Source organism: Pseudochaenichthys georgianus, chromosome 16, assembly GCF_902827115.2.
Source record: "Pseudochaenichthys georgianus chromosome 16, fPseGeo1.2, whole genome shotgun sequence".
NCBI lineage: Eukaryota > Metazoa > Chordata > Actinopteri > Perciformes > Channichthyidae > Pseudochaenichthys > Pseudochaenichthys georgianus.
The window spans coordinates 15,377,061-15,390,291 of record NC_047518.2 but is presented as its reverse complement, the minus strand read 5'-3'; the positions used below and the strand labels follow the sequence as shown (position 1 = coordinate 15,390,291).

Sequence of the window (13,231 nt, the reverse complement as noted above, 5' to 3'; positions counted from 1 at the left end):
AGTACCAAAAAAGTACCAATTTCTATTGGCTGAGCGAATTGCAAACCACGCCCCGTAAAACTCTGAAATCTTTTAAAATGCGTGTTTTCTAAATGGAGATCGGCTAAGCTAACGTATATGCTCCGACCGTCCACACACACAACAACGGCCTATACAGACATAAATAAACCAGCGACTGTATTCACCATGACACAGGCAGTCTGTGGTTTGTACTTGTTTAACTTTTGTCTAGTTTCTGAACAGATATGAGGAGCTGTGAGCTTGAGTGCTAACAGCTAACGGCTGATGTTGTTTTTCTGTGGTTCTCATTGAAGATGACGTTAGGGCTCCGCCTACACTGTGTTACTATAGTTACTGCCAAAGCTACTAAACTGTAATGGAAACGCAGCATGAAGTGAGCCAGTCCTAATAAGGCATAACAAGGCCTAGCCATACAGAGCGAAGCCGAGCGAGGACCTGTTGTGGACATGCGCCATAAGTGCTGGCACTAAGTAAGCGGCTAATTCCACTAGTGGAGGAAACTGCTGTCTGATATAAAGGATGTGCATTAACTACTTAAACGGCTTGCCATATGGGCACGTCTGCTACATCAACTTTTGTCCTGTATGTGTTGTGTATTATGTTTTCAATTTAGCAGGCTTGAATAAAAAAATGAACTAAGATGATTGAGAAAAAACATGGATATTTTCACATTAGCAAGTTATTCCCGTAAAATCATCATTGTGTAATTGCTGGAGTCTGTGTAATGGCAGGCATTAGGGGCTGCTTTTAAATTAGAACCGCTGTGACAAATCTAAATCATCCTAACTAAAAGAGTTGTCAACACATCCAAACGTGGAAGATGCGAGCCCTGGCTTCACCCTCACAAATAACCGTAATAACTCGGGGCATTTATTACAGAGAAATGGAGCAGTTACATTGTTCCTAGACGATTAAGGAGGACCTTCCTGAGCAGTGGTGTAGTGGGGATTTTTTTTACTGGGGGACCGCTATTTTAATTAGGTAATCCCAAACAATGCCGCGCACGCGTGCACTCACAAAACGGGCAGACAGGTCCACAGAAACTACAAGTATGCTTAGTCCTACTTTAGTTACTGTACTGCAAAATGTAGACGGCGCTGCGCTCAACACACACAGACTCAAAACCATGGACACACTGGCACATAAGTTACATAAACAATTTATAGGCCTAAATTGCATAAACTACAGTATTGCAACTAAGCAGACCTCTCTCTCTCAATCAATTTAAAACTCATAACAAACAAACAAAATTCGCAAAGTTATCCTGAAATTTACTTTACGGAAAATATAGCATACTTATGCAAACAACATTGAATCTGGACTTGAAATTATTCTGATTAGGCCTAGTCTACATTTTACACACACACACACACACACACACACACACACACACACACACACACACACACACACACACACACACACACACACACACACACACACACACACACACACACACACACACACACACACACACACACACACACACACACACACACACACACACACACACACACACACACACACACACACACACACACACACACACACACACACACACACACACACACACACACACACACACACACACACACACACACACACACACACACTCACACACACACACACACACACACACACACCCACACACACACACACACACACACACACACACACACACACACACACACACACACACACACACACACACACACACACACACACACACACACGAGTTTTGACAGCATCCATCAAACTAGATTTGTTTTGCCTTAATGGTCTGTTTTCTAATATTTCTGTGTTTCTGAACCACGTCTGTGTCTGCATATAATGTTCGTATTTAGTCTCCTGATTTTAAATAATTTGAGTGTTCCCAAAGAACCGGTGTTCTTCAGTTTGTGTGGGCCTACTGTACTGTTGCACAGTTTACTGTAGAAACTATGTCCAGGACAAGGTATTTGGACACACACACACACACCATTTTGAAGACCGATAAATCCGAAGTGGATGAACACACTTTGCAGCCCTGTTTCCCAGCTTTGCAGTCTATCTTCTTGTTTCGTCCGCCACATCTCCTCCGTCCATACCTCTGGGAAAGGTGAGCTTGAGCTTGTGAGGGAATATTTCTGTCTTTACTCCTAGATATTTGACCTTATTGCCTGTTGACGTTAATAACCAACCCTGACTCTGTTATCTCCTTTAAAGAATGTGCTGCTGCACTTATATGTGGATATTCTCAGTGTTATGACCGGTCAACTCTCGGTCACAGAGCCTAAGAGTTGACAGGTGATTCAGTGTCTCCAAATGTAGGGGCTATCTCCAGTGCTCCATGTTGATTAACTCTCTGTAAGCTAGTTAAAAGGTCTATCGAGAGAGAGAGAGGCTGGTCAGAATTGATGTGGCAACCCACCCGTGCAGTCAGAACCTCTGGCTGCTGTGACTTGTGATGTGAAATTAGAGAAGTCCCGATCGGATCACTTGATCGCGGTTCGTAGCCGATCACGTAATTTTCAAAAGATTGGAATCGGGAGAAAAAAATCGGGGATTGGCATTTTTTTTAATAATTTTATTTAATGTTACAAAACAAAAATGACCATGTTCACGTCTTAAAGTCATCCTGAGGACTTAGTTTTGGTTTAAAATTACACATGTATGTGTTGCTTTCTTTGGGCTTGTTTTCATAGACCTGGTTGCTTATTTCTCTGAAATCTGGCAACAGAGTGGGCGCAGTGTCTAATAGTAGCAGTAAGCTAACAAGAGGCTACGTTCAGCTGGTGACTCGGGAGTCGGGACAGAGAAAATGTCAGGAGTTTGGAAGTATTATAAAATTGAAAGCGAAGGCAGTGTAACAGCCAGATGCAATGTTTGCAAGGCGGAGGTTCCGCGTGGTGGAAAGAACAGAGCTACGTTCAACACGACCAATCTAATACGCCACCTGAGAAACAAACACCAACAACAACACGACGAGTACACAGCGGCCACTCAGGTAAAGGCACTGAAACAGACACTTTCAGAGACTTTTAAAAGGAAAGAGAAACTGCCCCAGAACAGTGAAAAGGCCAAAAAAATAACAGCCAAGATAGCTGAATTCATCGCGTTGGATGACCAGCCGTTATCTGATACCTTTTTTTTTTTCTCTTAAATGCATTGCATAAAGATTGGATTGGGAAAAATCGGTATCTGCAGATTGTCAAAATCAAATTATCGGAATCGGATCAGGAGCAAAAAAAGGTGATCGGGACATCCCTATGTGAAATTCTCCGGCCGATACCACCAGTGTTTGACATCAAAGCTCCAACTCTCATCGTGTCTCTCTGAGTCCTGACTCTCCATTGCTGCAGAAGTTTCCCTTACAGAGCTAGCCAGGGGAATGTTCCTAGCGCAGCCAACGTTAACGTTAGTGCTAGCAGTGTTATCCACGTCTTTAGGCGGCTTTTCTCATGATGTAGTGCTAGTAGCAGCTTCACTTGTAGCTTCGGTGCTGCTAGCCTCTTTTTTCTTGTGAATTATTCTTTTTAGAAAATAAGTCAAGTAAAAAATGTTTGCCTGCCATTATAGAGCTTTTTCGTTAGCGTTCTTGAGGGAAAGAGTTGCCGCAAAATCGGCGGGCCAGCTCGCCGCGGGTGTACACCCCCAGCTCGCCGCGGGTGTACACCCCCAGCTCGCCGCGGGTGTACACCCCCAGCTCGCCGCGGGGTCACGAGCGTGATGACGAATCATAATTCTTTAAGGAAATCGTTTTTATTTTGTATTATAATTACTGTGAAATGTATTATGTTTTTGTCATTATTACAACAAATACACACTTGCAACTGATAACACTGGCAATGATTTTATATTTATTAGATTATTAAAAAAAAGATCATGCTCCAAATAAGTGGGGGTACGGTACCCCCGCGTCCAACGCCCACTACACCACTGTTCCTGAGGGAGAAATAGTAGATGGAGGGACTGATAGTCCAGGGGAAAAAAGGTCCTCTGTTTGGGTGATCAGAAGCTAAGGACTCATCCTTCCCCTGCACTCAGTGAAAGATGTTTTCTTAACTCTCTGATGGATGAGGCGAGTAATGAGTTGGAAGGGACAAGGGTGGCCTTTTGCTTTCCACTACTTCACTGGATCCTCGTTCTTCTCTATCCACTCCAACAATAATACTCTAATGGGTTACTTTTCCTTCAATGCCCTCGGAAGCCCCCTCCCGTGCTTCAGGTACATTGTGGCCTGGATAAGCCGGTTTAAGTGGCCCGGGCTCAATGAAAGTCGGAGGATGACTCCCGGGGAGTTCCAGGCACCTTGATACGGATCGGCAGGAAATGAAATCCCTCGGATGAAAAGAGAGGCAACAATGGAAAGCGTGCGGCGTGAACACATGGAGAGCCGAGAACGGCCTTGATGATGTGTAGATGTTTGGGCAGATACAGCCGCAGACTGCCGGCTAGGAGACCCCACTGGGACGGAGTGGGATGGGGGCTTTTGATGGACTTAAAGTTAATCCGTCGCTAGCCTCAGTGGCTTTAAACGTCATTTAGCGGGGATGAGAGTGGACTCCTTTTTTTCCAGAGGCCATGGAAAATGATGCAAAGATAGTTGATTACTTAAACTGCTCACCCACAGAGTCTGTCAATGATGCACAGAGAAACGCCTACCTGTGTCCCCCAGGCAACCAGGGTGACGTCACTTCCTTCCTGTACGATATCGGCCTGCGAGAGTGGGATGGTGTAGGGCTCCACAGGAACCTGCTCCACTGGGGAAACACAGACACACACATTCACCGTCAGCTACTGGCCTCATCAACAAGGCCTCATTCATGTGAGCACATCACATCTATTTTCATACACTAAAACCTTGATCATTCTTCTGTATATTTTGCACATGTAATCAGTGCTACTTCCTTAAAGACTCTCAAATTATGATATTGAACATATTTTATTTTTCAGAGAAAATATATTCATTATGGGATGTCATCAAATGCCGTTGGCATGGCGAAAGATCATTCGCCATCAAGTTAGTTCAAAAGTTTGCAATATTCTGCTGCTTTTCCAAGCCGTTTTACTTTATTTTCTCATCACACATTCAAGCCCCCAGTGTTCATGTATCATTTCAATCTAAATTCTTCACTTTCTTCTTACACATTACATTTCAGCATAGCAGTTTAGCGTCAGCTTTTCAGCATAAAAGCATTCCCACTAGCAATTTCTTCAGGAATTGCATTCTCTAGTTTGGATATAATATTGGTTACATGGGTATAATATGGGTCTAATAACATTCTTCTCTGGCAGTGTTTCTCAAACTTTTTCATACCAACAACCAATACAAAAAACCTCACGGACCACCTAACTCCACAAATATCCCAAAACATCGTTTTCTAGAACAGATTATAAATCGCCTGAAAATGGTACAAACATGTGTGACGAAGGTGTTGCCCTGGGCTTTATCATGCAATAGAAAGTGAAACTTAAGCTCGTTCCATTGCGGAGATATTCCCGCGAGAGTGCGGAAAACTTAAATGTATTTATTTCAAATGTGAAATGTTACCAATATACTCACGGACCACTAGGGGGCGCTCACGGACCACACTTTGAGAAGCACTGTTCTATGGGTATAATAACAGTGTAAGATGGGTATAATAAGGGTGTAACGTAGGTGTGATACAGATGTAACATGGGCGTAAAACCGTAATAACATGGGTGTAATTTGGGTGTTTTAGAGGTGTAATGTAGAAAATGGCTATCAATTAGTTTTCCAAAATAATAATATATGAATGCCCATTCAAGGGTAAAACATTTATATTAGGCAAGGCAAGTTTATTTATATAGCACTTTTCAACACAAGGCAATTCAAAGTGCTTTACAAAAAATGAAAGACATTAAGCATTAAAAAAGAAAAGCTAATAAAATAAACATTAAAAGAAAAAATACATGGATAAAAGTTACAGTGCAGTTTAAGATATGAATAGTTCAATTAAAAGCAGCGACAAAAAGAAAAGTCTTCAGCCTGGATTTAAAAGTAGTAAGAGTTGCAGCGGACCTGCAGGTTTCTGGGAGTTTGTTCCAGATATTTGGAGCATAATAACTGAATGCTGCTTTACCATGTTTAGTTCTGACTCTGGGGATAGAAAGCTGGCCAGTCCCTGAAGACCTGAGAGATCTGGAAGGTTCATAATTTAGCAGGAGGTCAGTAATGTATTTTGGGCCTAAAGCATTCAATGCTTTATAAACCAGCAGCAGTATTTTTAAATCTATTCTTTGACACACAGGAAGCCAGTGTAAAGACTTCAGAAATGGAGTGATGTGATCCACTTTCTTAGTGTTAGTGAGGACTCGAGCAGCGGCGTTCTGAATCAGCTGCAGCTTTCTAATAGATTTTTTAGTGAGACCTGTAAAGACACCATTGCAGTAGTCGAGTCTACTGAAGATAAAAGGCATGGACACGTTTTTCCAAATCCTGCTGTGACATTAGTCTTTTAATCCTAGATATATTCTTTAGGTGATAGTAGGCTGATTTAGTAACTGTTTTAATGTGACTGTTGAAACTCAGGTCAGAGTCCATGACGACACCTAGATTTCTGGCTTTATCTGTTGGTTTGAACATTGCACACTGAAGCTCAGCGCTAACTTTTATACATTCTGAATTGGCTCCAAAAACCATTACCTCAGTTTTATCTTTGTTTAATTGGAGAAAGTTCTGACACATCCAGTCATTGATTTGTTCAATGCACTTACTCTGTTTGAATTGGAGCATAGTCTCCTGGTGAAATTGTTACGTACATTTGTGTGTCATCTGCATAGCTATGGTAACTTATTTTGTTGTTCTTCATTATCTGAGCCAGTGGTAGCATGTAGATGTTAAAGAGAAGAGGCCCCAAGATGGAGCCTTGAGGAACCCCACATGTCATATTTGTCAACTCAGATGTGTATTCACCTATAGAAACAAAGTTGTTTCTGTCCTTTAAGTAGGATTCAAACCAATTTAGAACTATTTCCGAAAGTCCTACCCAGTTTTCCAGTCGGTCTAGTAATATGCTGTGGTCAACAGTGTCAAACGCAGCACTGAGATCTAATAATACTAACACTGAAGTTCTGCCACTGTCTGTGTTTAAGTGAATGTCATTAAAGACCTTTACAAGAGCAGTCTCAGTGCTGTGGTTTGGACGAAAGCCTGACTAGAACACATCGAAACAGTTATTTAAATGCAAGAAATTACTCAACTGTTGAAAAACAACTTTTTCAATGATTTTACCTAGAAATGGGAGGTTTGATATGGGCCTGTAATTGTTAATTACTGAAGCATCTAAATTATTCTTTTTTAAGAGCGGTTTAATGACTGCAGTTTTCAGGGCCTGTGGAAAAATACCTGAGTGAAGAGATTTGTTTACTATATGAAGTAGTTCTGAGGCCATGCAAGGCAAAACATCTTTGAAAAATCCTGTTGGAATAATATCAAGGCAGCAGGAGGAGGATTTCAGAAGTTGTATAATGTCCTCTAGGTTTTAGCTCCTTTTATTTAAATTAATTCCTGTTTATGTATGCACCATTGTACATCAAAGCAAATTCCATGTAACCCTCCTCGACAGTAAAGCTGATTCAATGACAGATTAATATCCCAACATTGCAAACACATCAAATGCAGGCTCACACGCACATAAACTTTGGTCCATTGCGAACACTGTACACCATGTGGTTTTCATGTCAAACCTCGAATCGAGCAGACCCTAAATGATAGACTAGATGACAAACTGTTGAAATGACAAAAAAATGCAGACTCCAAAACGTTTTATCTGGCCCGATTCAAATGCTCTTTCCAGGACCTCATCTCTCACCAGAGCACCCAATGTTCCTTTTATCAGCATAATCTCATGCATGACCTCATGATATCTGTTGCCATATACAAGCCCCATAACTAAGATTAATCTGAACAACAAAACATTGCTAGGGTGGAATATATATCAGAAAAAGGGGGGCCTCTGTACCAAAAAGGTGGCCCTGCAGCGAACCTCTCTTTGAACTAGAGTCCAAGTGCATGGAAGTATATGTTTGGAATAATAGTGTTTTGGAAAACTAGAGAATGGTCATGGAAATCATTATAATGAAAAAAGGATTATCATGAACTACCATGACTTTAAAACATGTGGCTTAATAGCAATTTGTACATTGCTAGGTAACAGAAACAAGTTATCACTAAATCTGGAATACCTTTGAATCTTGTTGACCGAGATGGCTCTGGCTGCAAAAACACAGGGCCTTTAAGTGCGAGCGAACATTGAACCGAAACTGCTAAAAGCATTCCGACATCGCAGCACATGAAAGTCAACTTTACAATTACGCAGAGTAATTACACTCCGGGGAAACGCTGGGTTTGAGACCTTTCTGGAAACCTTGAATGACTTCCATAATCCTTTCAAAAAGCAATAAAGGAAAGAAAAATTGCCCATCTTACGACTCACTCGCTGTATTAAAACAACATAAAAGGGTTGAGTGAATCACACGCAACTCCTGATTTAGGCTTCCAGGGCGAGACTGAAAATAGGCCCTGAGAGTGGAACAATAGCATTTAGAAAAAAGTTCAAATTGAATTATGAAAACTAGGTTAAGGTTTATTGGCCCCTGCAAAAACAGCATGACCTTGATGAGATAAATGTGTGGTTTTTGTCCTGTGTTGCAAAAGAGAGGCCGCTGCAATTAAAAACATGACTTCATATCCATACAGAGGCCATTAGAGGCACGCGGACAGAGCACGAGAGCAGGTTCGCTTTGCCCCATAGGACATATAAATAACTCCTGAAAGACTACCAGAACTAAAACCCCCAGTGTGAACTTGGTTGCATGGTTACTAAACAGTTAAGGCAAGAGAAATTTAGGATTTTGTAATGCCATTCTAAAAGAAGTTTTAGACAAACTGACACTATACACTTAAGTGATAGCGTTGTTGAGTTAACATGAATTAACGATGTAAAGGGTACATTTAAAATGAAAAAATGTGGCCCCTCTTGTTTTTCAGTGAGGATAATATTGTAAGATATGATTATGATGACACGATAGCCCCACAAAATGCCTATGTCACAACATGTCTGTCACAATATGCCTATGAAAATAAATTAATTCAAAGCTCTAGAAAACAGTGCATGTGGCACGTTAGCGACCGTTACAAGTTCGACATATTCAAGAAACTATGAAGAATTGTGACGATTAGAGTCAATCCTCTTGTGCCAAGAACTGATTTTAATATCAGACTGTACTGTCACATCCTAATAAATGTTTTGGACAATAATCTTTAAACTGATGCCATGATTAAAACAATCTCAGCAGTCGGCTGTAACATTTCTCATATGGCTCTAATCAAACTAACAAAAATTTGGCAAAAAGATTTGGCTTTGGGTGGCAGTACCAATCTGTTGTGGTTCTGCCTTTTATCACTATAATGAGTTTGAAAATCAGCTCTCAGCATATAAGGCTGTCTTTATCATTACAATTGCAGCCTGCAATAACCACAATTGTAAGAAAAAGACAGCATACATTTCAAAGATTGGTGTTTTGTTAAAGCAGTATTGTCAGTTGGGTATTATTAATATAGTCTAAGACGAGTCTTGGCACAGGCTTGAATTGTATTGATGCATCCATTATATGTTGGTATGGGTCCATTTGGAAATGCTGCCAGCAATACCTCTCTTTACAGTGATGTAAATCACTTCCCAAGGGGCTAATAAAGTAAGATTGATGTGCAAACACAAATGCTGCCAAGAACTCGGACACCAGCACTTGGCTGTCCTTTTGAACCACATCAATCTGAGACATTCTTCTCTTATTAATTTATTATCATACTCAGTGACTTGCTCTGACACAGTGCTAAACATGTTCCAACGCACATGATCATAGTAAGACCAATCCAATTTCATTCATTTCACAGCAACTGACTCTAACAAGGCTTTGATGGATGGTTGAAGCCTCCATAGCTGATCGGTATTAAAGAAACCACAAATACAGCAGCATCTAGTATCTACCCTTATGCTTTCTGATATATTTTATGGCAACACTTTTCTGTTTCATAACAGTTGAAAAAGGCAAGAAGTTATCCATTACTATATAACTATTTACTCCCAGTGAATATTGTATAGATTCACACAGATCTTTGAAATGCTGACATTCCACAGCACACCCCTGTTGGACTCCAATTTATTGTTTGACATGAAAACATTAAATATTTTTAGAAATAAATACTTTTGTTGCATCGTTGATAGGTCACACACCTGTTTCAGTAAGTATCCCTTTAAGTTAAAAATAATCAAACATGAAATATATGCATACATCAGGGGTCGGCAACCCCTGGCAGGCGTGCCACTGGTTACGGTCCCGCATGCCAATGGTGGCACGCCTAGGAATAACTGTACAAAATATTTAAATTGTATTTTCGGATCCTGAACGAGACCGCCGGCAGAGCGCGTCTCCCCCTGCAGAAGGAAGCCATGCACGCAACGCAGTGTAGAAGGATAACTTATAGGCCCCGCTCTCTTTAACTCCAGTCGACTTTCTGCTGCTTTCCTCCATGGTGAAACGACCAGGGGTGTAGCGCACTTCACACATTGCAGTACCCATAAGGAGCAGTACATGCCGCAGTTTTTACGTGGCTGTGTCTTTAGTTGAAAAACCAGTGGCGATCTGCTCATCTGTCATCGAAAATAATATGCTACACAGGGCGGACTGGCCAACTGTGTGTCCTGGAGAATCACAGTAGCCTACGTCCGGTCGTCAGCGAACCGAGCCGGTCGCCAGCGGGCCATTGACGACCAGACTTGGTTTGCTGACGGCCGACACCGCCCTTTAGAATAGTTTCATGTCATTATACATGTACAATGAGATAAATGCTTCTCCCTTTCAAGGATGCCATCAAAACAAAAACATCACAACATAAGACAACAAATACACGCAGCATACATACTTAGGGATAAAAGAATAAAGAGTAAAGTGCAGTAATTATTTCCACGAGTATACAAATAAAATCTGTAATGTAATAAATAATAATAGTGTGTATTTATAATAATAATAATGATATATATGTATATGTACAGAGTCACATTGATTCACATGCCAGGTGTTAAGAGCAATGATGGCTCTTGGGAAAAAACTGTCTTTGAGTCCGTTTGTTTTGGATTTGATACACCTGTAGCGCCTGCCGGAGGGCAGCAGGTTGAACAGGTGAAAGCCGGGGTGTGAACTGTCCTTAACAATGTTTTTGGCTCTACTGAGGCAGCGGGAGGTGTAGATGTCCATCAGGGAGGGGAGAGGGCAGCCGATGATCCTCTGTGCTGCTTTTACGACTCTCTGGAGCCTCATCCTGTCGGCCTCAGTGCAGCTGGCGTACCACACTGTGATGCAGTATGTCAATAGGCTCTCGATGGTAGAGCGGTAGAAGGTCACCAGCAGCTTAGTGGCCAAGTTGTTCTACCTGAGCACCCTCAGGAAGTGCAGGCGCTGCTGGGCCTTCTTGATGACAGCTGTGGTGTTGTCCTTCCAGGAAAGGTTGTTGGTGATGAGGACGCAGAGGAACTTGAAAGTGTGGACATAGCTCCCACGATGCTCCAGGTGGCTCAGTGCAGAGTGCTATGGCTATGGCGTCTTCAGTGGATCTATTTGCTCTGTAGGCAAACTGGTGTGGGTCGAGGGTGGGGGGAAGGCAGGCCTTTGTGTGATGCAACACCAGCCTCTCAAAACACTTCATGATCACAGGTGTGAGTACAACGGGGCGGTAGTCATTAAGGCTGTCTGTGGTTGCTTTCTTAGGAACAGGAATGATAATGGCAGTTTTAAGGCAAGGTGGGATAACAGCGAGTTTCAGGGAGAGATTAAAAATGCTGGTGAAGACCTGTGAGAGCTGGTTGGCACACGCTCTGAGCACCTTCCCAGGTACTCCATCTGGACCAGCAGCCTTCCTGGGGTTCACTGCTTTGAGCACCCGTCTCACATCATGCTCCTCCACAGTAAGTGGGGGGGTGCTGGAGGCGGTTGGGGGCTGGGGTGGAGTTGCTGATTGCTGCTGTGGTGTCTCGAAGCAAGCAAAGAAGCAGTTCAGTTCCTCTGCTAGCGACACGCTGTAGTTGGTAATGTTCTTAATGCCCTGCCACACCTGCCTAGGGTTGTTGCTTGTGAGGTGGTCCTCAATCCTTGTTTTGTAGTCTGTTTTGGCTTTTGTAATTCCTCTCCTCAGGTCGGATCGAGCAGCACTGTAGAGAGCTCTGTCCCCTGACCTGAAGGCTGAGTCACGGGCCTTGAGCAGCATGCGGACCCGGCCAGTCATCCAGGGTTTCTGGTTTGGGAAAACCCTGATGCTTTTTACCAGTGACGTTGTCGATACAGTATTTAATGTAGGACAGTACCGTCTCTGTGTAGGCTGCGAGGTCCTGGTGTTGGTGTTCAAATACATCCCACTGGGTGTGTTCAAAGCAGTCCTGAAGCTGAGCAAGTGCATCCTCAGGCCAGGTTGTAACATACTTTCTAGTTGGACTTGTTCTCCATCTAATGGCGCGTTTCCACTGCAGGCCTTGCTCGGCCTCGCTCGGTTTGGTTAGGCCTTATTAGGCCCGGCTCACTTTAATGCTGCGCTTCCATTACAGTTTAGGAACTGCGGTAGTTAGTTACTATAGTAACGCAGTGTAGGCGGAGCCGTGACGTCATCTTCAATGAGAGCCCCAGAAAAACAACACAGCCGTTAGCTCTTAGCACTCGGAGCTCACAGCTCTTCATATCTGTTCAGAAACTAGACAAAAGTTAAAGTACAAACCACAGACTGTCTGTGTCATGGTGAATACAGTCGCTGGTTTATTTATGTCTGTATAGGCCGTTGTTGTGAGTGTGGACGGTCGGAGCATATATAACGTTAGCTTAGCCAAGCTCCATTTAGAAAACACGCATTTTAAAAAAGGGTTTTTTGTCAGCCGTCTGTCTGCAGACTTGTCAAAGCATTAATTCATGGTTTTTACTAACCGGTATCAGTATGTCGTTACTTCGGCATCATTTTGAAACGTGTATCACAATTAAATCACGGTCAAATATGTTCATCTTGTTGTAGTTGTAGCCCCCTTTCCAGCGATTCTCTCTCTCGTTTAGCATACTCAGCCCGACTCAGCCTGGTTGTTCCTGGCCCTAGAACCACGATTTTATGGGGCCATAAAAACTGTGAATTAGGACCCGCTAGCCGGTACTAGGCCAAGTGGAAACGCAA

At 42.5% G+C, this 13,231-nt stretch overlaps 1 protein-coding gene across 1 annotated transcript in view; it reads right to left on the bottom strand.

Annotated features, from left to right (window-relative positions):
* Positions 1-13,231, bottom strand: part of bckdhb (branched chain keto acid dehydrogenase E1 subunit beta) — a 95,332-nt gene that overhangs the window by 57,871 nt on the left and 24,230 nt on the right. Inside the window, exon 7 of the mRNA XM_034103122.2 lies at positions 4,666-4,763. Within this exon, the coding sequence (XP_033959013.1) occupies positions 4,666-4,763 (98 nt within the window). The remainder of the gene's footprint in view (positions 1-4,665; positions 4,764-13,231) is intronic.